The sequence below is a fragment of the Dermacentor variabilis genome, chromosome 2, assembly GCF_050947875.1.
Source record: "Dermacentor variabilis isolate Ectoservices chromosome 2, ASM5094787v1, whole genome shotgun sequence".
In the NCBI taxonomy this organism is placed as follows: Eukaryota; Metazoa; Arthropoda; class Arachnida; order Ixodida; family Ixodidae; genus Dermacentor; species Dermacentor variabilis.
The window spans coordinates 82,261,870-82,287,199 of NC_134569.1; the positions used below are offsets into that span (position 1 = coordinate 82,261,870).

Genomic DNA, 25,330 nt, shown 5'->3' on the forward strand with positions numbered 1-25,330 from the left:
TGAAACAAAAGAAAATTCAACATTATTTTATTTAGCTGTTTTTTAATTAAATAAATTGCTCGATTACTGCTAAATAAATTTTGTAATGTTTTTGAAGGGTTTTTCTTCACTATTTGAGCTAGTTTATGTCTTCGGTGTCTGTGACAAGTTTGCGTTTATGTTCGAAGACAGGGACTAGAGTGCAAGTTGCTCTAGCAGTGACTAGAGGTTTTGTTTTCATTTGTCTAGCGAGTCTATAGAGCATTTGTTTAATCATGGCGGTTTCGTTTATCGGTCGTTTTCCCATTGAGCGTCTCAACTGTTATCCCTTTTAAACTGCATTGAATTGTGTAAGTCTGATACTATGGATGGACTTTTGGATAGTCTGTCGGCAGGGTTAAGAGTCACTCTTGATGAAAATAGTACTTTAACTCCTCATCCGAGGTTTGCGTCATATAAGTTGAAATACAGCGCATCATCGCAAGAAGCGCGGAGGCTCAAGTTTTTCGAGGACCAGAAAAAGTGAGTTTGGCATGCACGCTCGACAAGTACGCGAACTTAGGTTACTCTTTCGTTGTAACAGGAAACGGTCCGACCTCTTCGAGCATGCACGCCGCCTTGCCCTTGGTTCTGACGATCGGGGTCCCTCGAGGAATGGTGATGAGCAAATGGACTGTTCCGTGTCGCGGCCTCGGAACAGCGCACCAAGGATATACAAAAACAGGGTGTGTTCTTTGCTTTTCACTGGAGACATGCTTTAACGTACAGGAGGCATAGCGCCATAAAGGGATCACACTGATCTTCGCGCGCACGCTGCATTCACTGCAGGTAAGTGCGCGAACTTCACAGGCGCACGCTTATGCTTTTGCAGTGCTGCTCGAGAGTGGTGCGCAGCAACACGACCAAGCGTTGCCCTGCTCAAAATCTAGTGAGTTCCGATTAGTATGAAACGATGATACGGCATGCTTTGAAAGCAATGCATTGTTTTGAAGTTTTAGTCAGAGCAGTCAGCACTTACCACGGAAAACTGCGATATTTAATGTGTTTATGTTGTGTTTATATATGAATGCTTGATTAATGTAATTTAATGCCCTAAATCAACACCTTGACCATGACGGGCGCGGTGGTGGAGGGCCCAGGGCAAATACAGCGTGCCTCATAATCAGATCGTGGCTTTGGCACGTAAAACCCCATAATTTAACTTGCGCTGCTAAAAGCTTGCTATTCAGTGTGTTCACAGACAAAGAAACGAGGCTACTTGCTGTTATGAAAGAGCGCATAATTGCAGTGAGTTGTCTCTTTTGCATGTACGCCATAGCACTCTGAATTGAATTCTGGAGTTTTACATGCAAAACCACAATTTGATTATGAAGCATGCTGTAGTGGAGGACTCCGGATTAATTTAGACCACCAGGAGATCTTTAATTTGCCCCCAATGCTTGAGACAGACATTTCTGCATTTCGCCCCCAACAAAATGTGGCCGCCGTGACTGCAGTATTTGATCCTGTGGCCTCAGGCTTAGCAGCACAGCATCATAGCCACTAAGCCGCTGCTATGCAGTGTTGATAGCAAGAAATTTGAAGCCTCTCACAAGATTCATGCTGCCTTGCACTTATACTTTACTTTCTAGCTCTTTACGACAAATATCTTTATTTATTTATTATTTATTTATTTTGCAATGCTGCTGACACCAGCGGGAGTTGTTACAGAGTAGGTAACAAATTATGAGTACATACACTGCAACAGTCTCTCAAACAGAGAGCAGTTGTGGTAGTATGAAGAAAAAAAGAACAGGCATACGCAAGACAACCAGGTAATCGATGTTTGGAAATTTTATATATCTTCTTTCTCAAATGTGCTCGAATTGAAGTTATCCATGATTATTCATAAAGAGAACAAATGCTTAACACATTGTTTTTCAGCTGAAATGGAACTATCAAATGAATATGTCACCCTTTAACAGTGTAACCTGTTGATAATTTCTTTCAGTTAGATGTAGTTAAATGTCCTTTAATAATTTTTAAACATGAAGCGTAACCATGCAATTATATTCCTTTCTGACGTGGGCTTTAGACCAGTTTCTGCCACCAATCTTGAAACTGATACTTGGCCATAGTGGTTAAATATAAATCTCACTGTTTTATTTTGAACTCTTTCTAACCTATCCATATTAACATCAGTAAAGTCGTCAATTAGATGCCTGCAGTACAGCCACTGAGCCAGCCGGATTGCCAGTGCATGGTGTGAGTGTCAGTGGCTCGGGCTTCCAGCTGTTCCTGCTCTGCATCTCTTGAATGCTTGCTTACTCGTGATGCTACCTGCTTAAATGTTGAATACGCCCATATGCAAATGGTCTATGTGCTGATAGAGTCAGGCATGACTGATGGCAGAGTCCGAGAACAGAGTTCCAGTGTGGAGATGTCCTTGAAGACCCAGCCCTTGTAAAGGAGTATATTCAACAGTTCAGCAGACAGCATCAAGTATAAATGAGCATTCGAGCAATGCAGAGCAGAACAGCTGGAAGCTTGAGCAGCTCATACTCACACCAAGCACTGGCAATTCAGCTGGCTAAGACACTGCACAGCAGGCATTGATTCAACGATTTGGCTCACCTTGTCTGTGCGCTCTTCTTTTTCATTACACAAACAATATTAGTGTATTCAAGAATGCATAAGAGTCTTCTATGCTGTAAGTTTTGTTTCTGATGGAAGAATTCTGAATGGAACGTTTCAAGTAATGTGGTTAAGGGATTGCTTGGTTAGTGATTTAGGTTATGTGATCATTGCGATGCAAGGTATGTTCCCATTCATTATGTTGTCAAATAACAGTACACGCACTGTTTTTTACAGACATCACAATGCTTTTCTTATAGTTTACTAACATCTATGATGCATAACACCACTCAAACAGTTCATAAATTTCTCTTCAATAGAGCTGATCGTTAGTTGGGTATTATATATATATATATATATATATATATATATATATATATATATATATATATATATATATATATATATATATATATATAATATTTAAATGATATATTAATACCTAGATGCCAAGTACAACTGAATTCAATTACAAATAATACTATTCTTTCAGTTGCGCCAATGTTTAAGTCGTAGTTTGGGGTGTGACAGCTTGTGAAACGCCTTGGCTAAATTATTTATAGCTAATGCAAACTCATGAACTACTTCACAACTAGCTAACAGTGAAAAAACCATGCCTGAAGTCATGCTGCACCGTTCATATACTAGCGAGGGGAGGGGAAGTCATTGCACTTCAGGCTTTCTGATGGCATGGAAGAGCCGCCAAAGTAGAACATGTTCACGGTGCCCTAAACTTCTGTCTGATTCTGTTGTATTTGCCTGAGTGTACCTGTCCTGAAGGACTTACCAAAATATGCACATGATAATTCATCAGGCAGCAGTTGTCACAGAAGTGTTTGCATGACAGTGGATAAAGTAAAGTCTATAAAACCTGATAATATGAATCCACATGATTGTATATAAATGCCTTGTAGCTGTAAGGGTATAATAAGCAAGTCCTACTCACCGACAGTTGAGGTTATAACCGATTCTAGACCTTCAGGACATGCAGTCATATAAACAAAGACCAAATTTTTGTCTATTCATGGTCCATAACAGAAAAACAGAACTAAAAAACACATGATATCTGACTCGTATTTTTTTGTTACAGCTGATGCTGTCAGAATGGCTTGTGGATGTGCCAGAAGACTTCGCTGAAAATTGGCTCCTGGTTCCTTGCCCAGTTGCCAAGCGCTGTCTTGTTGTGTCATCGAAGGTACATTCTCCCTTTCTTAGCTTTGCAATTTATGAGTTAACCTACAAAGCAGTCTACTGTTGCACAGTATTGCCACACCCAAGAAATATAGAAGAAAAATAAAAATGAAGCAGGAATACATCTCTGAGTGTAGCCCTTGTGTTATTTTAGATCTCGATGGCTACATGCGCATTGCGCATGTGCTTGGTTCACCCTTAAACCAGTATGCTTTCACAAATAAACAGCCTCTTGCAACGAGGACAAAAAGAAAGATTGATGTTTTGAGACCCATACAGGTGCTTCCTCTATTTGTGTAGGCAACTTTGAGCAGCATCTCAAACAGCACCAAAATAGCCTGCCCAAAAGGCACATGGCTGCTGATGTTCTCACTGGACCTTATGCTAACACAAGCAGTATCATTGTGTGGCAAGCAGTGGCTATGATCAATACGAAAAATCGGGAAGAGTGCCCCTGAGGGTGCTCATAAAATAACACAGAGCGCATTGATGGTGTCGACGAAAACACAAATGTGCTTAGAAAGGTGCTCTTCCACTGGCCCAGTTCACAATTGCTGGGAAACAATTAGTTTATGAAGAAAGGAAGCAGCCACTGGCAGTTGTCATGCTTGGCAGCTGCCTTTAATGGTTATGCAGCAAAGCAAGCACCTCAGACTTGAAATTTCAAACATGTTGCCCAAAAAGAATGGAAGTGAGCGAACTGTAATATTACAAACACACCCTTTAAATGTGTGGTTATGCATATAAACACAACAATAGAGAGCAGGTTTTTCACATTGACAGGACATAATGGCGTAAAAATCACTAGTATTGTCTTTGTTGCTATTGGCACAGAGTTAAGCTGGGAGAAAAAGTGGCAATCGCAAGGATGCCACCATGTTGCTACCTCTCATTTTCGGAATACCAAAAATAATCAAAATATGATGCAAAAAGAAGCATTTGCATGTAGCACATGTATAGACATTGTGTAAAGTTCTTTCAATATATTTTTGAGAAAGATCTTATGGCTACGTATAAAATTCCTATGAAAACTTAGTGTGTGAAAGGATGCATTTGAAGTTGTTTGAAGGCATTTGAACTAGATGGTGCCATCATACTGAGGGAGGCTTGGGACTGCTTTTATTACGTGTGTTGTTAGAACTGCATCTCGTCGTCTGCACCTCCACTTGTGTCGAGTGTAGCAACACGGCAGCACCCTTGCTGTTACCGATTTCAATGCATGGGCGCTATTAGGAGCTTTGCCTCTCGACTTTGTAATATTAACTCTATGGATAATGGTAAAGCTTGATAGCACTTGCTTTCAACTTTATTCTTACAATTTTACAATGTTCTTGGCCTCTTCTACTACATGCTGTTCTTTTTGTTTGTTAATTTATGTAAAATGTGTGTTCGCTTGAATTTAGTAAGCTCCAGCATGAGTTGATGGGTGTCTTGGTTTGACATATTAAGGCAGCAGTGCAAGGACAACGAAGGACACAAGAATGTAGAGCTGATGTTACAACTTCAGTGTTGGAGAAAGCTTTTCCTTGGATTGAGTAGCAGTTTCTTGCATTGCAAATTTCTTTAAACTGCAGAATTTTCCAGGAACTTTTCTGAAAAGTGATGCGTTTTCCCTTTCCTAAATGTAAAAATTCTAGAACCTTTTGTATTTTTCTATCACTTAAAAGGAACCGTGCTCTTTTGATTCGAACTATAGCAGGCAACATCAGTTAATTTCTCAAGTGGTGCATTGTGCTTCTCCACAGTGCACCAATTAATGTGTAATGTATACACTGCTTCCGAAAAATCTCCGATTATAAATCACATTGATGCTTGAAGTACACATTGCGAGGTGAGATCAAACGGACAGCATTGAAAGTTATTTCGAACTTCCAAGCCAAGTTGTGTTTGTCAAGGAGCTTATCAAGGCCAGCAAAAATGTATCAACATTATTATGTTTTTCTTTTTCATGACAGCCTTTAGTCATGCCACAGACACGACAAAACGTTCTCTAGCGTTTATCGCATTGCATTCACTTTTAGAACCGGCCTGTGTTGCGGATCTATGCTGCAAGTACGCCTTGCAAAAACCCAGTAATATTTTTAGCTGTACTGATTTTCTACGTCTGTGTGAGCTGTGACATAAATATTCAATGTCAGCATTGTGCCGTACCATACAATCATACATTAAGATTTCATAGCTTGTCTGGTATCGTAAGCTTTGATTGGTGGGCTTGCAATGCAATGTTTCAGGATTTTAGTTAGTCAAACAATGGCACCACTCTTGTCATATGCGATATAAAACCAAAATTCGTTAACTTTACCACTTTGGTAACTGTGGGACATGAAAAATTGGTTAAAATTAGCCTGAGTTCAGATTGAAAGAAGTACGGGAATCTTTGTAAAATTTCAAGGTTAGTTGAGTGGAAGTTAACATTCAATTAACTTATTCCAAATTTACAGAAACTTTCTTGCCATGGTAACTTTTGACTTTCACAAATGAACTTTAATCTCTTTATTCATTGATTTATTTTTAATTTAGAGACTTCATATTGGTCATTATTGCAGCTACTTCGCTGCTTTGGTATCTTCTTATTGTTTTTTGTGGTACTTTATTCTTTTAGGGCTCAACAAGATCCTATGCAAGAAACGGCTATCGTATTGCTGTCTTTTCATCCTTACTGCCTGGTGGAAGCAAATCTTCGGATGGGAAGCACTCAGGTTAGCACTGTGTAGTTACGTTTTTCTTTTTCTTTTCTTTTTTTTTTGCTCTTTTGTGCAAACTGTAAGCAGCCACTGAAAGAGCGTATGAAATAATATGGAAAAGGGATGCCAGGCACAGAAGAAGAGTTACTGTTGTGTACAGGTGTTAATGGTAGCTACAGCTGATGCCACCAGACATATACACTGCAAAGCAGACTCTTCTAATACATTTTTTACATGACTAAAGGAAATGTAGCTGCCAAGAAATATAATATCAAACATGCTGTTGTTGCCATTTCTCTAAAGCAGTAGCAACATTTTGATCAGGAAAATATATCGGTGAGGACCTAATTTTGTAGCTTCACTTTTCTGCCGGTATGCTGATGGCACATGTGTCAGTGTGGCTAAGCTGTGCTGCATCAGTGGCTGAGTTGCTATGACATTCCTTGGCTGTGGATTCAATGCCTGTTGATAGTGGGGTAGCCGCATTCCAAATTGCACTGGTTTGTGAGAATGGTCTCCACGCCGAAACTTCACTTCGTGGTAAGCCAGCCCCGATGGTCAAAATGAGCCTGTAGCAACACGCTGCACTACTTATAGGAAGCACAGCTTTTAGACATAAAAAGGACTTATCTGATTGAGTTATGCTGCCCCTGTCATAGTGCAAGAAGACTATCATCACTAAAGTTCCATGGACTGCCTCGCTTAAATCACATTTGCCTATTTGATGCATATTTGTCTGTGAATTCTTCTGCGAATCTGATTGCAGGCTGAGCTATTGTTGGTTACTGTAGGATTTTCGTTTTAACGTATGCATTATTAATACTATGTCTTTTGCAGTTACTATATGAGTTTGATAGAGTGCACTTCAACAGCAGCAGCATCTAACAATGCGAAGTTACTATAGACATGACCATTCATTGGCTGCAAAGGTGAATATAGTGATATGATTGTTCTCAGGATGATGAGCTTCCGTAAGTACTATGCTTAGAGTACATTAGAAAGCATCTGTGTATCCATTCACGATGCCAGCCACTTGTGCTTACATCAAAATGAGACTCCATCACCAATGACAAGGGATGCACAGCTGCGTTAGCACTTGATTGGCTCTGTTTGGCTTCAAGTACAGCCAACCAGAATCTGGGCACAGAGTTGCATGCACTTTTGCATTCAAGTGTGTTGCTGTCCAGCCATGTAAAGAACATGCTATTGGCCCTCTAGTTGAAACAGGACATTTGCGCTTCTGTCAGCAATGAAAAGTGGTGCCTTAAAACAACATGTACTATTAAAAGGTACTTCCTCCACTCGTTGCACTGTGTGTTCCAGCACTTCTGGCAGCAGGAAATTTTACCTCTTTTTCTGCACTACTGTTCCACATGGGAACATATCTAGTATGCCTGTAGCAATTAATCTGTAAGCTAAGTGAGAATGTTCAAGTTTAACAAGCCATTGGCACCAAAACTAGAGGTAGTGGCCATTATAATTTCAAGAAAAACTAGACAAAAACACCACACCACACTGATCCGCAATGGCAGGCAGTCTATTGGGCCCGATGGCATGACCACTCCATTGACTCATGCATTCCTCTAGTAGGAGTGGGGACACTGTGGAGGGGTTGAAGGCTTCTTTGATTCCTGGTGGATAATCATAAAGTGATGCCCCCTAATGCCAAATGCACTCCACAACATTGTTAGAATATGTTTTTGATTGTAAAACAGCACAGAAAATGAATGCAGATGGGAGAAATGAGCGCACACCACGAAACACTAACTGAAGGACTTATTGCATTGAGAGCAAATAAATAGCATTATCAACTAAACAAGGGAAAGCTAGGGCACATTGTCATGAGAACACACTGCATGATGAAACTAAGGAGGAGGAATGCTTAACAAAAAAAAATAACAAAATATGTGCAACCTTTGGCATGCTGATTTTACTGTGCACTGTCAAGGTATGTGATCTTTTTTTTTAGTTAGTGCTAAGTATGTTGTGCTTACTCAAACATCATCACTTTTGTTAATCACCTGCACTTCAGCAATATTTCATCTTAGGTGAGCAGTCAGGCAAGCAAGTTCATTAAATAGTGTTACAGGGCTTTATGACATGATTTAGGTGGTGTAAACCAGCTTAGCCATGCTATCACAGTGTCTCCTGAAAAGCTCTGTCACTTGATCCTCAGCTCACAGAAAGTGGGTTGGAAGTGGTCGCTAATAGTGATGGGCATTTCCTGCTCTGGAAAGCATAGTAACTGTCTCACCCAAAGTGGGCATCTTCCATGGCAGCAGGGTACCCCTGAGCACTCGGCATTTCCAGGTGGGGGGTCTTCCTCCTAAGGACTGACTTAGCTCAATGCTGCTAGAAAACTCTCAAAAAAAAAAAGGAGCAGGACATCACTAGTGGCCACAAAATAACAAATAATACTTCTAGTTCAACTAAAGGTGCAAAATGCTTCTGCCAGAGGTGTAGATGGAAAGCAAAGTACATTTTGCAGCCCTTGTTGCACTTATTGCACTGGTATCAGGCACTTAAACCTTTCAACTCTGAAAAGGCAACTCTGGCAACTAACCCATTCCCTGTTCATTGCTTGCGTGCTGTGAATAGCGACACCGTAACTGATGGACAAATAAATGTACATCAAGGACAGCTGAGTGTATTGCAGACACAGTGAGGGTAACAGAGTGCGGCATAGCATATTGCCGCTCTTTTTGATGATACAGCTGGTAATGATGAGCAATAAAAGGAAAATGGGCCCATTATATATATATACTTGACTGGAGTGAAGAGGAGAACAAAGACCTTGACGAACATGGCAGATATGCATTCAGATATTGTTGTAAATCAGGTTTCTGTGCTTACACATTCCTCTATCACCTTATGCATGTACATCTTTAGCACTACACTCAAGCCCATTATTGTTTAGAACAATATATCCAATGTAGTAATGGTAAACCATAAAACTATGGCACTGTCAACTTCATAACATGTTCTGTGGTAAAATAAACCTTTTATTGCAATACTGTCAGACCAAGTTAGTGGTAAAAACAATTGAAAAAGTATGAGCAAGTGGCAAGAAAAAAAACCTGCAAGCAACTTCATTTTTGGGTGTGAATGGATTGTAAAAGTGAGAGCCATTGTGTTTCAAATGCCGAGTGCAATAGTGGTGGTTTCATAGAACCCCACATAACTATCGATAAGCACCTTGCAACACTATAGGGGGGCATTGGGAAAACTCCAGTGTCATCATAAAAACTTATGGACTATGTTAAGAGGATTTCCCGCAGTGTAAAGAAGCATTCAACTTTCATGTAGCAATAGACACATGCTTTACACTATGCCATTCATTTCCAAGCAGGACATGTGAAAAATGCCCAGTATGTAAACTCCTGGCAAGGCAGCATTTACTTAGTGTCATCCGATTCTCGGTCGATGCTCCATTGCGGGTGTGCACCACAGCTAGAGTGAAAGCTAATCAAATAAAATTGCCACATTAGACTGTGCGTAGCAGGCTACTATGGCACAGTGTACAAGACGACAAAAAAAAAAAGTTGCTAAGGTGGCTATGGTAAAAAAAGCAGTCAAGGCATAATTGTGAAAATGTTCAGTTTGCAGATACGAGCCCCTAGTCGGTACCTTATCTGTCGACTTTTGGAGATGCATTTGTGGCCTCTGAACTTCAAGGGTTAGCTGAGGATTGCCACTGGGCACTACTGAATTATTCATGTAATGACTGTCACCATTTAAATTTTGGGCTCTGAGCTCCACTTGACGGCACCATGCCACATGTACATTCATATGTTCAACACATTCCTTACCTTCTGAAGCCTTAGCTGGTCCAAACACAGAAGCAGAGCAAAGATCTTCCCAACAACCTTGCCCCCACACTCCACTTAAATGGCCTCGCGTTCACTGCGTGTACTGTTCTCGTCTTTGCAAGGACAGGAAAGGCAGGCAAGGGTCAGAAGTTCACATGGGATCCATGCTTCCCTTGTATCCCTTTCAAGTGTATCTCACATAGTCTGGCAGCATTGTAGCATGTGCTTGTTTTCACCTACGTTTGCTACCCAGCTGGTTTATTCAGCAACCAGAGAGCCCATACAATGATGGATGCGCTTTTCACATCTCCGCTTGCACTTGAGTGCAACAGCCAAGGAAAAAAAAAAGTGCACAGCACTACCTGCGAATATGAACTAGATCAACACCACAGATAGTAACAAAGGCTGTAAGATGTGCAAATTGGTATATACAGGATAATTGACTCTCACAGTTGACTATTTCAGAGGTTATTCATTCTGCGATCAAACTGCTTGAGAACCAGATCTTGGACGCCTTGGAAGGTTAGGAGCTCAGGAGCCAAAAAAAGAAGTTGAAAAGGCACTGTGCCAGTGGTTTCCGAGTGGCCTGTGCACAGTAGCTGCTAATCAGGATACAGATTCCAACAGAGGGGCTGGAAGGCTGCATATATACATCGTGTCCAACCAGGTGCAGGCTAAATCCAATGCTTTAGAGAAAGACTGACTTGTGTACAAGGCCATCGCCACTTCAAATGTGGTCCAAGTGAACCTGGCTTGAACAAACGTTTTCATATCTTTGACATTTACGCTGATGAGGGACATGTACACTCACCGTGGTTGCTCAGTGGCTATGGTGTTGGGCTGCTGAGCACGAGGTCGCGAGATCGAATCCCGGCCACGGCGGCCGCATTTCGATGGGGGCGAAATGCGAAAACACCTGTGTACTTAGATTTAGGTGCACATTAAAGAACCCCAGGTGGTCGAAATTTTCGGAGTCCTCCACTACGGCGTGCCTCATAATCAGAAAGTGGTTTTGGCACGCAAAACCCCATAATTAGCATTAGGGACATGTACAGCGGGGACAACACAAGCTTGTGTGTTTTTTTTATGCGCTCCCCATTGAGGAAATATGTCTTGGAAAGGGACTCGCACCAGGTGGTGTATATCACTATTTTTATTTGTGTCAAGTTATGAGGGAAGTAACAGGTGCCCCATTTTTGTGATATAGAAGGTCAAGAATTTTTGCTGTCACTGTGCTGTTGCCAGAATGCTGGTTTGCTACTGCTACAATGAGGAAGCCTGGATAAACTGAGCTTTTCCTCAAATGGGTCACAATTTAACGGCTAATTGAGGTGCAAGGGGAGAAAGGTGACTCACTTCGGATAATTGCGGGGCACACCATGGTGTGTCCAAGATAGCAGTTTTGGAGATTTTCCTCCTCCCTGCAAGTACAACTGAGGTTTGCAACCCATGGACACTAGAGTTATTGCTATCTTAAGCAGAGTGGTGCTGAACATGGACATGGGCAGTGCAGGAAAATCACCCATAGCTTGCCGTAAATATTGGTGTTCTGATATCGACCTCATTCTTGTTCAATGGATAGCCAGAGGTCCAACATTCTTGTATATAAAATTGCTTCAGAAAGGCGATCTTCGCAATCCCATTAATCACAGGCTGCTTATGATCCTGCCAATATGGTGGTGAAGCTGTGGTCCTCCATAGCTGGCATTGCATCAGTATTGAAGGATTTTGTGCATGCGGATGACATAGTCGACACATACTAGCATTCAAGGGATGTAATTTTAACCAGAGTGGTACGCTTGATCTCTGATGGAAGTGACAAGAGGGACAAGTGCTGCCATCTCAAGAATCTCTTCATATGATATAGACCTTTTCATCTGGCAAGGAGGAAAGGGCATGCAGCGAGCCTTTCCTCCACTCTGGCTTGTGCGATCCAGTGCGGCGCTGCTTGAAAGTATTGTTTTCGTGTGCTGCGAAACGATTTAAAGATGTTTTAAATTGTACTTTGTGAAATTTGCGCAATATCCAGTCATATAAGATCATCAGGGAAGCCTTTCGGTGTATCGCTAACTACAGTAAGCAGAAATATCTCTTGGGGGCGCAAACATGTGACGCACATTATCAGCCGCGATGTGTGTATGTGTAGTGCTCTATTTTGCTTATATCGGTTTTAATTCAACAAAGAGAACTAGTGTCTCTGTATTACCAGCATGAAATGGTAAACCTGCTTACTATCTGATTGCTTGTCCTAGGAACTAAAACATAAAACATGCTCATGCTCGTTACAGCCAACCTAAGGCAACTACGAAACATCTAAGTAGCAGGCGCTAGCAAATATTTGTGATACATGGGCATTGTTCTCGTGCATTTCAAGTCTAATAGGCTTGAAATCACTATATGTCTACACTAGCGTTTCTGCATGAGACAGATGGCGCTGCTCAACACAGTGATCACTGTGGTTGGTGAACCAGCATGATACATATGTAAGCTATGCGCTTCGGCATTGCCTTTTTGCCCTGTAAAGCCATGATATATGAGGGGGATCGCATAAAGAGAATGTGATGGCTGTCTTTGAGGACAAAATTTCCGTAATATGTGTGAGTGTGTCGTAGAGAACGGAAAAACACAACCGAAAAAGAAAAATTCAGTTATCATCCTGTTTCTCGAAAAAGAAAAAGGAAACGAGCTAACGCCGCATACGACCTCACATAGTCACACCGCACAATGTTTATAGATCTATAAATGTTGATGCCGTACGCTTGGACCATGTGCTATATACAGAACAGATACCTGTAATCCAGCACCTACCACTGATTAAGATGCTTTGTGCAGTTCGTAAACGGTCGCTTTGCTGGACAAGTATAGTTCACACACCAAGCTATGGTGTTATTATTAATCAAAACTATTCATTCATGGATAGAAGCGTCACCTACCGAAACAAGTAGTCAAGCAGTGTAATCTGCAGCTAGCAGTTTGAATGCTTGTCAAAGTATAACAGCACAGCTCCTATCGTAGCAGAACAGTACACACGCTGTTACGATCGTCGCGTATGTCTCATGGCTCTTAAACTGCAGCTTAGAACCAAAGAAGAATACTGCTATAAGGCGACATTTGTGAATGGAAAATTCAGGAATACACAATTGATCTCTGAGGCTTATTGTAGGCTCAAATATGCGCATACACATAGCGCTGCGTGCTCTGTCTGCCTCGATGCCAGCGGAAAATCCGGACACACCACCTTAAACCACTTCAGTACGTCTCACATAATCGTTTATCACATAGAAGACACCACATCATACTAAATAGACCCCACGAGCACGAAAACAAACGCCAGAGACTACTGCCGAACGTATACCTGCCATGCAAGACGGAGTGCTCACCCAAGCCACCATGCCGACTGCCCATAGATGGCGACACTGTGTAGCAATATGATGACGCCCATGAAAAAACGATGTATACTCCCTCAGCGGCTTCATTCTTATAATGGCCTTTCACTGAATCATGTACGAAGTCTGGATGTGTAGTATATTGTAAAAAATGCAAGTTGTCTTAGTGTTAATCTAGCCAATCTGGCTGTGGGTTTCTTGCTCAGAAAGAAAGCACCAAGGCATTCTTTCGTGTCGTTCAGCGATGAATACTTTATGCCTTCTTCCTGGCTTTTCTCCTAAGGAGCTTCAGTGTAACGATTACTAGTTACAACAGTCAAATTTTTGTGGTGTTTAAGTGTTCTTATTAACGTACCTGACTGTAGCCAATCATAAAGTGAACTCAACTGGATTCACATGTTGCAGGCACTACTAAATATAACTCTGTGCTTGAATATCGTAGTAATACACCATTATTTGTTGACACTGCCATGGGCGTGAGAAATTAACTATTTTGTTTTATGTATAAAGAGCTAATTTCAGTAAAAGTCTACCGCAATAAGCACATTTAAATATGGTCTGCACAATACATTCTTATGTCTTCAGCACGAATCCTGAACATGACAATTCTCAGGCTCTGACTTCTCTTTATTAGATTTCTGCCTGCTGGATTGTGTCTTCTCGGAAGTGCATCGGACATACTACATTCTGGACCTCTTGTGCTGGAAATCCCACCCTGTTTGCGACAGTGAGGTATCCATTTATTGATGTGGTGTTGCTATGCTTGACACAGAGCTTAACCCACCATTCCTTCTCGCACATGCAGTGTTATTATGTAGCTTCTATACCATCAAATGTCATGCAAGTTTCTCCCTTGTGAGGCATCTGATGCAAATTTCAAAAGGCCCCAGACCTGGTTTGGGCTTTGCAAACTAGCACTATGCTGCCATGACATGGTCGCCTGACTATTCTCACTTTATAATTTTTGCTGAGAGTAGAAGGACCAACATAGTTATAAGTACCCACACAGAAAAAGAACTGTGCTCTCAGCATACATTTTAACCAAAAATTTCAATTTGAAATCGTTGCCTCTAAGCCCCTTCTTTCAGCAACAACCACCATTTTGGCATGGCTTATGTGACTTCAAGAAGTGCTGCGTCTTCTGATGTTAAGCCACGTGCATGCCCTCCTGGACTCTCCTTGCTTTGTACGCTCTGGCACCTAACAACGCAGCAAGGGCATTGCCAAGACACATGTGCGAAGATGCAACCACATGCACACCATTCACATTGACCATACAGAAAACACTTCATTTCGTCACCCATCAATATTGCCAGACTGCTGTATGGTTCAACTGCGACACAAGAAATTTAAAAACAGTCGACTCTCATTACAACGGACCCTGATAATCCGACAAAGAAACATCTGTTTTATCTGAAGTCTGTAATGTTATCAACACCTCACTCCCGAAACTTCTGTCGTAATGTCTGACAACTTTATTGCAAAAAGTTAGTGACAAACATCCAGAGTAAACAAACAAAATGTCGCAGTTTTGCCTAAAAGGCGAAGCATCGATTGCGATAGCAATTTAAGGAAGATAAGCGCAGCAGCAGCAGCAAGCAAATTGACCTTTGTGCTCTCTCTCTCGCTTCAATGCGAACTAAACATCAAAAGCACAGCAAATATGAAGCTGCCAGCGCTTGGCGCACTTTGTTCACATCTCAGATCGCTTTCAAGATATGGTGCCCGAGCAGCCGCGCCGTTAGCAGCAGCCACCGGAGCAGACCTCCGCCATTTCCCTCACCTCCCCACAGTGCCCTCGCGCGTGAAAGGTGGTGTGCTTCCGCCCCACTTTCCTTCCTTCCTTGCGTGCAAGATATGGAGCCGCGATCATCTGCTGACCCTCTCAAGTCAGTTGCCAGCCCATGTCGACACGGCAAAAGTCCATCTTATGCACCTTATTTTGTCAAAAATTTCTGTTAATTTCGTCCGCTGTAGCCGATAGTCCGTAGTAGCACGGTCTGTTAAAAGCAAACTTTATTGGAAAAAATTAAATAGGTAGAACAAACTAAGGCTGAAATATGAACCGTTATATCTGAAAGTCTGCTATACGTAGGTCCGTTGTAATGACTGTACAAGTTTTCTACCAAACCAAATGTGCTCAAATTCTGCCTTCTTGCTGTAGGACGGATACAGTTTAATATACTTGCATATTTCAGTATTGAAGATGTGGTGTCATGGCCCCTTTAAGTGATGATCATATCCGTAAATTGTTCCTCTTCTCAGAGGTTGCACTTGCTCCATCAGCAGAGAATGCCAGAACTGTTGCATCTGTATCACACGTGCAGCCTGCAGCGTACAAATAACCAAAAGCAATGTGAAAAACTTGGGGATTTTCGCAAAGAGCAGAGCTTGCAAAACTGCTGCTGGAAATGCATCTTGTAGCAAGAAGGGAGAAAAAGGAGGCACACATGTTCATTACAAGTGCCTACAGCACCAATATGGGAGAAGGCAAAGAGGGATTTCACTTGTGGGGTCTGGTCAAAGTAGAGCGTTTGGTACGTCAACGTAATGATGGATGTCGCCTTAGTCATGGCAATGTGAAAGAGCCTCCTCTGTGGGAAGGGTAGCTCACCTCCTCGCACCATTTCATTTGCTTCTATCTCAGCTGCTGCTGAATCCTTTAGAAAAGCTCATTCAGTAGAACACTCCCTGAATGGAGGTGCATAGCTCCAAGTGTATGACGGTAATTTCTGATGTGGCTCTTTAACCCTTTGAGGATGATAATGATGAGATAAACTTTATTAAAGAGATAGAGCTGGCAATCTTGTGTATGCCGCCCTCAGATGGGTGGCTTCCTTAGTCCAGGATGCCATGGCCTTCGGCTGTCTGCCTTGCTCAGTCCACCAGTTTTTGCTGGTCTTCTGGGTCCACACTTGTCAGCAGTTCCTCCCGCTGCTCTTTAGATATCGCTCTATTTGCTGGCAGCTCCGTGACACCACTACGCTCCTGAACCATATGATGGAGCATATTAAGGGCGGTAAAAGAAATTTTTGTGCATGCAAATGTTTCTGATGATCATACAAAGCAACACCATAAGAAACGTGTTTGTCAGAAAGACGAAGTTTATTCAGAAAAAAAAAATTGCGCTGTAATGAAGGTGGGTTTCACTGCACACAGGTGAGTCTGTGCATCCAACTTCACTCGGAAGCTCCTTGCACCATCTGATGTCATTTACAACAAGCAAAAAAGAAAGCACGCCATATGGAAGAAGCGTGGAGCAACACAGAAGTTTATATAGTCTTCAGGCATGCACAAAAAACGAAGAAAGCACTGGAGGAGCTGGTCTTGTCGCGTCTTTTTAGCAAGTTCTCACGTGACAAGCTGGGCTTGTCTTCCATCCTTAAAGGGTTAACTGTTTGGTATTTACCACTGAGCTTTTTTTGCCCCATCTCTGTCCAAAAACAAGCCTTGGAATTGCCTTGATGAGTACAAGCCATTCATCTTAATTATGCTTCCTATTTAATGTTTCAGGTGCACATAGCTTTCCCTACCAGTTTTGAACTGTTTGTTACTGATGGCAGCACCATGCCATGTTAGTATAAATATGTGGCAGTTTCAGCCAAAGGGGTAAGCAGTGAAAGCGATGGCAAGGTTTAGCATTGCACTTGATCTGCTCTGATGGTGTTCTAACAATATGCGGAAGCAACATGTTGGGGCGATGCAGCATGCAAGGAAACTGGTACTGCACATCGGAAATGGCGCCCTGTCAGATAGATAGATATACCAGGTGTTTTATAACACTGGCACGATGAGGAATGCTGGCAGTGCCTTTACAGGCATTGCACCTCAATAGAGCACCAAATGAGACCAATTGAAAACCTTTGCCATTGGTAACTGCCCAATAAAAGGCTTAGACGGTTACTGTCCGTTCTGCTCTGACCAGTATGCACCACTGTGTGGTATGCACACAGCTGTTTAGCAGAAACACTAATGTGTGTGTACAAAGCAGTCAGGCCAGCAGCAGAAGGCAGATGGCTGTCCTGGCTTCACTGCAGAGCCGATTGAGTGGAATGTAATGGTGTGTCTGCTAGTATTCACTGTTTTTGGCTCTGCAGCAGAGTCAGGGCAGCATTTTGTCTTCTGCTGCTGGCATAAGCGTTGCGTGTACAAACACCAATATTGTTGCTATGCAGCCGTGGGCCTACCACACTGCAGTAAACACAGTGGTCTGAATGGAATGGATAGTGCACTTCAAGATACAAACTCTGACAGTTTTCGTTCTGTCTATTGAGGTGCAACACTTGGAAAGCTGAGGTGATGGTGCTCATCACACTAGCATTGTGAGATACCTAATAGCTGGCAGTGCGCTGTTCCTGCTGCGCAGAAAAGTTTTTGTGTGCAGTGTCGTGCCAACATGTCACCCCCACATATTCTTACAACAGTAGCTGAAGAGCTTGCTGTTGTAATGAGATTTAATTATAAATGGGATAATCAGTCTAGCAGCAGGCTGGTTCTTCATCGTATGGGTCGTCATTGTCGTCTTTGAGCTGCCACTGAATACACGTGGCACGTCTGCTTCATTACACTATCACTTTCACAAAACTGTTCAGTTTTTATTGTTGCCATGTCCTAAATTTTAAGACAAGAAGTGACATCTTTTGGTCGGAATTTTCAAAAAAGAAACACTGAATTGGTTTAAGTGATGCAGGGGCTTGCAAGTTGTATCTGCCCACAGGCACTAGATGTCCTGAGTTTGGTATATTATTGTGAGTAAACTTCCATTAATACGACTCCGATTAATTCGATTTTCTTTTTTTCAATCCTGACCGAACGTCCCGCACAGCCCTCGCTCGATGATTTGAACTTGACCAGTCAGCAGACGTGCACCTGATTCCTATGGTGACCTCAATAGCTACGCCTTTAGTGTCAGCATCTGTCTCGGTGTAGCTTGGAGGATGGTGAATGCACTGAACACGCGTCATTGCCTGTCAATAACACCTATTATGGGCCTGCAATAATAAGATGTTTAAGGAATAACCGTAGTTCACAATGCCTGATTGCGATAATTCCCCAATTCTGTTGCATGCTTGTTTTTTCATTTTTTTTTTCAAAAAAATTGGGCCACAAATTGCCTGTGCGCGGCAATCGGACACGGAAATTGTGCACAATGAAGGACTCTCGAAACAAAAACAAAACCTCCTTCGTGGCGTTTGTACGCTGTGCCGCATAACATCATTGTATTGCGCGGAAACAGACCTTTACAAAAAAAAGCCGTGCGGCGAAGCTGTCTTTAAAAAACCGGCCACCGTTGTGCAACAGGTTTGCCCTTGCCCATTTTCTTGCTAAAAAATTGGGTGCGCATTAGATTTATGCTTTGTTTAAGAGCTTTAATGTCATTTATATGTTGGCTTTTTCCTTGGGACACAGAAAGTGAGCACGTGTTTGATTCGAGGGCATATTATAATGGGGCAAATACTACGAAATGAATCAGCGATGTGTTTTGGCATTTTTTTTTTCAACTAGTTTAATTGGGCCCGCCAGATAAATTGATCAATTTCGTTGGTTCTGTCACTGTAGGATTAACGCAAGTCAACTATTTGATTTTTCCTTTATCAGTATTGGAGCTGATGATGTAGCTATTGTAACAAGTATATATTGACATGACTGCACAGCGCAAAAGACGAGGACAGAAGAAAGGACACCACGCAGTCATGTCGACATTGAATTGCCAGCTGACCCAAGCTTCCACTTTAATAAGTATATAGCATTGATACTTACTACTTTCAACTATACAGTTCTTGATGGGGTATTAATGACTCAATGGCTCATTTCGATCGCTACTCACAACATTACACTTCTTTGTTGCAAGTTTTCCATATATCTGGGCTTTTTCAGTCATTCTCACTGCATAACGTCTGTACTTATCGTAGAGTACAACTTAAGGAGGCAGGAAAGGCCCCGACCAGATGACTGAAGCATGGCAGCCAACTGGCTCCATGACTAAAGAAATAGCCCCGATGACATGACTCGACCCAGTTTGTAGCGTGGGCTGCCATGTTCTCCATCAACGGGGCCACTGTCCATTTGCCTTATGACGTCAGTCTAGAGTGCGCACTCTTTGGTGGAGGCTCGTGTTATCTGTCTTTGAGGGGAAAGTACACTGCCTTCTAAAGTTGTACCTGACTATAGGCTATTTTCAATAGTCTTTTGAGACATTTACTGTCTCCCTCTTTTTTGAAGACAAACGTAGCATGGCTAATGTGCACTGTCAGAAATTTCAATGTTTTTTCTGCAATTGCAGGCAGAGTTTCGGTTCTACTGGCTTGATGAGAAATTAAGTGAGATGCCGCAGATCAAGGAGACAAGTGATGATAATAGGCGCTGTCGGTTCGTGACATTGCCACGGTATCCTTGCACCACGGAAGCCATTTCTGCTCTCATGAACTCACCTCTTCCTTTTGAAGACGAGGTATGGCTAAACACTGCATTTTTAAGGTGTACTACTATTTCATTTAAAAGTGCATAGTAGCTAAAGCATGTGTAAACTTCTTGTTGACGTTTTCGTTATAGAGTGCTGCATTAAGCTTTTCGTTTCAAAGGATCACTAAAGAAAAAATTATTTGGGTTGTATTAGTGAATTACCCTTCTGCAGTACCGTAAAGGCCATTCTTATTATCAAAAGAGTCTTGGTAGGCCAGAAAAAAAAAACGCAGAGACTAAAGACGGGCTGCGACGGTTACTTCCAAGGTTCCCACACCAGCTTGGTGTGACGTCATGGATTCTGCGGACATCTAGTTGGGCCTAGTTAATGTTTTTTGGTAAAAACTAGACTGCATTGCAGTATTATTGAAGAGCCAAAGACTGAACTTAGGAAGCTTCCAAGTACTTTTACTGAGCCACATTAGCCCAAATAGAAAGCAATACTTTGAAATCCGTGAAATCGCACTCATATACTGGTGCTGGTTTGGGTGCGCATTATTAAAATGTAAGTTTGATATTCGTTTTTTTTTCTAATAAAAAACCTATTACTGCAAAATTAGGGAAAAGACAGTTTTGAAAGAAAACTTTACCAATATAAACTGATGTAGTGTTTCCTTTTGTATCCCTTTAAGCACAATCTTTCACCTTAGCCTTTGAAAGTGACTGTTGCAGGTGCCACACAATAATGCCAAATTCTGAATCTATTATTGATGTATGCATAATAAGTCACGATTCAAATGATGTTTTTTGGGAAATTCTCGCCTCTGATGTAAGCGATCATTTGCCAGTATTCTGTTTTTTGCCACGACAGCAGAACAAAAGAAGGTTTTTTTTATATCAGCCTTTGTTCTATTGCCACTTTAACAAAGAGAATATCAATGCTTTTTGCTCAGTGATAGAGTACACACACTGGTCTGAAATGAATAACGGAAATGACCCAAATATTTGGTGTATGTTTATTCCGGTAATAAAGTCGTGTTATGATGCTGCTTTCCCATTAGAACAAATGAGGTACAAGAAAGCTAGGAAGCCGTTGGTGACTCCAGAGATGCATAAAAGAATGCAGAAACATGACAAATTATTTGATACATTTGTTCGCTACAGGGATCTTGATGTATTAAGTGAATACAAGAAAATAAGAAACAAGTTTACTTCAGGCCTCATGAAAGCTAGAAACAGGCACTATTATGAACATATGTTTTCCACAGTATCAAACAATCCAAAGAAAATATGGAGTGCAGATTGCAGGTTTAAAGGAAAGCAGCAAGACACAAACCCAAGTACAGGGACACCTCTTTGGCTGACAAATTCAATGATCACTTTTTACCGGCTGGTAGGACATTGCTCTCTGGTGGTTCATTAATGGAATATGAAAAATGTGCAAACTACGAGAGCTCCAATTCCATTTTCATATCACCTTGCACTGAAGTGGGTGTTTTTCGTAAGGCCTTGAAGAAGGATACTGCAACAGGGATTGATGACATAAAAACTGAACGAATCATAGGTGTTGCTGATACCATCTCGGCTCCATTATGCCATATATGTAACAGGGCTTTAGCCAATGGCATCTTTCCCGATTCAATCAGAATTTCCAAAGTGATTGTATTGTATAAAGGAGGCTCTATTGCTAATTTAAATATTTACGGACCAATATCCATACTTTCTTTTTCACCAGAAGTGCTGGAACAACTCCTAAATTGCAGACTAACTAAATTCCTAGATAAAGAACATGCCCTTGTGGATCAACAGTTTAACTTCAGCATACATAGATCTACTGACATGGCACTTGTTAGGATCAAAGAAAAAATCCATAATTTTGATAACAAGTTATATGCAGTCAGTCTTTTCCTGCATTTCAGAAAAGCTTTTGACTCCATTAAACATACCATTCTATTTAATAAATTGACCTATTATGGAATTCGCAGGATTCTTGATTCAAAATTACTTCACTGCTAGACTGCAATACACACATTATAATCGGTTTTGTTTGCAAAAGAAAAAAGAATAGCACTTGGTCCCTTAAGGATCAATTTTAGGTCTACTATTTTTTATTATATATGTAAATGATATTGTGAACATACTGCGTATCCATATATAGTCTTGAACACTGATGACACAAATTTGTTATTCTCAGGCAACAGCATACTTTGCTCGAAATTGCAGCCAATAATTGGTTAGATCAACTTTTAGTTTGCTTAGCAGCGAACCAGCTACTGTTAAATGTCAATAAAACCAAATATGTGGTTTTCAAGTCCAGAATTAAGCTTGATGACTGTGCTCTTTATGTCAAGTTCAATACAGTTAAACCCTGACATAACAAATTCAGTAAAATTGGCAATTTTCTTTGTTATAGCGAAATTTGGTTCTATGAAAATTCAACCTTTTATGGAGTTAGTACAGTTGCCGATCTATTTTTCTGACACGGAAAGGGGCCGCAGAGTTTTCCGAATTACCGGGCAATCGAAAAAAGCAAATTTGAATGAGAAAACAACTAATTTTGATAAATTTGGGAGTTGGCGACAAATGATACGGTTTCATGTCATGTGTGTCGACGATATCTTCTCGTCGGTACAAATTCACCGAAGCCAGACCCGCTTTCATGTGCACTCCGCCCTCCTGGCTGATAGCATCGCCCAAACTGGGACGACGCCATCAAGAAAAGCACCGGCAGCGGGGAGCGAATGCTTCGTCTGCCTCTTGCTCCAACGGGTCACCGAAATTCAAGATTGCGCAATCTCCTAGTACTAAATGCGCGGTAGGACACCTTACATGGTGCCACACCATCTCGGCACGCCCACTCTTTTCACACGCGGCAGATTACGTCTAAAGCAAGGTGCGCGGCTGCATACACTTGCAGCGATGCACAGTCGCAGTAGTGTAGGTTTAGGTACCATGTTCCTGTTTGCTTGAAATGCTGTCAGTATCATGAATTAATTCAGTCCCATCTTAGTTATTGCCTGTTGATATGGAGGACTAAATGCCAATCAAATTTGGATCTACTTATATGTCTACAAAAACAAGCAGTTCACTGTATTGAAAAACATTAGACGTCACGATTATATTGCCCGTTTCCCATCCCCCAGTGTAGGGTAGTCAACCAGATGCATTTCTGGCAACTGTCCCTGCCTTCTCTCTTTCTTTCCTCCACCTCCTTCTCCGTGGACAACGCAATCACACGGCATATTTTTTCTTGAAACATGGTCTTTTAAAAATTCATCACTTATATCAATTTAAGCTAGCTATATTCGTATGAGGTGAACTCGAGAAAGATGCACTAATTTTTTTATTTACAGTACCCCTGAAGTATCACCCATTACAATTTCACGCATGACCATTTTAGAGTTCGCTTTTACAGAACCACCTGTAGTACAAAACAACTAACATATTTAGTCCCATCCTTCATAAATGCATATCCAAACATAATCACTATTGCGCAATACTCCAAATCATTGAACTGCTTAGTAAATACTATTAAAATATATTTGGTTTCTTTTTCTGATTGAGACTGTACCATAAGTTTCTTGTGTACTTTATGTATAATTGTTTTTGGTTAGGTCAGTTTCATATTGGGGGGGGGGGGTGCTTGTATATATTTATCCATTTATTTCTTACACATAAAAAAACATGATTGTTGGACCTGAATTGTTCCTACTCAGAAAATTGTGTAATGAGATACTGTATGTATTTAATGCACATATGACTATAATGTATACTACTGATATGTATGTATGCTACACTACCATGCCATTGAGCAATGTGTGGGTGGTCAGGCCTTAGTCACGCAGCCAATGTTCTCCCTTTAGCCTTGCCATGCATGACCTTCACTGTGTCTGAACCAATGCTAAAGAAATAAAAATAAATAAATAAACTACATTTGTCAAGGGCTAAGGTGAGCAGTGGCATCTTGAGATTCAAGAGCAGCACTATTAAGTTACAAATTTGTTTCTTTGGCAGTTGGATGGACTGTTGTTTTATCACAAGAAAGCCCATTACTTTGAGGGCGTCTCGCCGCTGGTTGGCTGGCTCAAGCCATACATGGTACCTGAAATCCTCGGAGCCTCCGTGGACCCACGCTATCTTGAGAAACAGCCACAGATTCACCAAGTTGGCCTCAAGGAGAAACTAGAAGCCAAGAAGTCTCGAACTAGAGATAAGGTCAAGATGGCACAGTCAAGTGCTGAAGACTGTGATACTGAACCAGCTACTGTGATGGAAACATGATATTGTGAACTTTTGGTTGTTATTTGTCGTTTTGTTGAATGCCATTGTACTGAGTTTAAAGTCAAAGTGAAAATTGATCATTAAGCAGCAAGCTGCCTGAGACAGGTACTATATGTCATTACCAAGTGAAAATGCAACCTTGAGAAGACCTCCTTTAGAGAATCCTTAAGATATGGAAAATTATTGTTGTTTCTGGTATGTGGAATCTAGTCTGTAACTTGTGTTCTAATGCTTTTTTTTTAGCTTTTGCCAAGGTAAAAATTGGTGGTGCATCCATCCTCGAGAGATGATTGATGACTTTAATGCCATTGGCAATCTACGTTACAGTTGGTGGGCAATGGTTATTTATATGTTTTGCGTAACGATTATTATGACAGGCAGTTTGTGTCCATTCACACGCACCCACTGACCCAAGTTGGCACCAGGGAGGTTAATACTCAGTGACACGTACCTAGTGGCCCAAGTAGGCATGAAAGCAGTTTATTGAAGAGCAGTACATACAAAGTGGCAAATACCCTGTGACCCAAGTTGACATTGAATAGGTTTACCGAAGAGCACCACATACTCAGAGTTACATACCCAGTAACCCAAGCTGGTCCGACAGTGGGTTTTGAGCTGAGTTTCCTCAGGACAGAAGCCCGATGCCTTACCCATTTCACTAAGAACTACGCAGTGAGCCAAATTGGTGGGAAAGAGGTTAGAGCGGACATAGATACACATACATACCGCAAACTTGGTGAAGTTCCCAAAGAATGCTAATATCATTAAAGAAAGGGTTAAAGGCCACTGTACAGCATCTTGGGGCTTGCTGTACGAAGTTCTACTACTAGAACTTTTGGTAGCTTAATAGCGCATTGAGGTTAAAGACACTGTTTTGTTTTAGTGATCATGTTCTGTTGCAACAAGCTGCATTTGTCAGTAGCTATGTTATTGCACTGCTGAGCACAAGGTTGCCGGCTTGATTTGGGCCATTCTAGTTGGATTT

The 25,330-nt window shown here is 41.5% G+C and overlaps 1 protein-coding gene across 2 annotated transcripts; it reads left to right on the plus strand.

The window, feature by feature from the left end:
* Window positions 1-219: 219 nt before the first annotated feature.
* On the plus strand, window positions 220-24,359 carry Snup (snurportin-1). Of its 2 annotated transcripts, XM_075681101.1 has the most exons (8): window positions 220-501; window positions 563-704; window positions 851-907; window positions 3,683-3,787; window positions 6,386-6,482; window positions 14,297-14,394; window positions 19,946-20,113; window positions 24,079-24,359. In XM_075681101.1, the coding sequence occupies exons 1-8, from the start codon at window positions 344-346 to the stop codon at window positions 24,343-24,345; spliced, it is 1,092 nt and encodes a 363-aa protein (XP_075537216.1). In that variant the 5' UTR covers window positions 220-343; the 3' UTR covers window positions 24,346-24,359. The 2 variants fall into 2 exon arrangements, with proteins under 2 accessions (XP_075537216.1, XP_075537217.1); XM_075681102.1 differs by lacking the exon at window positions 851-907 and having other exon boundaries at window positions 222-501.
* Window positions 24,360-25,330: the final 971 nt, after the last annotated feature.

Excerpts from the sequence above, each read along its gene's own strand:
- Snup (XM_075681101.1), top strand. The coding sequence starts at position 344 with ATGGATGGACTTTTGGATAGTCTGTCGGCAGGGTTAAGAGTCACTCTT. Across the intron at positions 908-3,682 it reads GTTGCCCTGCTCAAAATCTA|CTGATGCTGTCAGAATGGCT; the intron begins GTGAGTTCCGAT and ends TTTTTGTTACAG. Across the intron at positions 14,395-19,945 it reads ACCCTGTTTGCGACAGTGAG|GCAGAGTTTCGGTTCTACTG; the intron begins GTATCCATTTAT and ends CTGCAATTGCAG.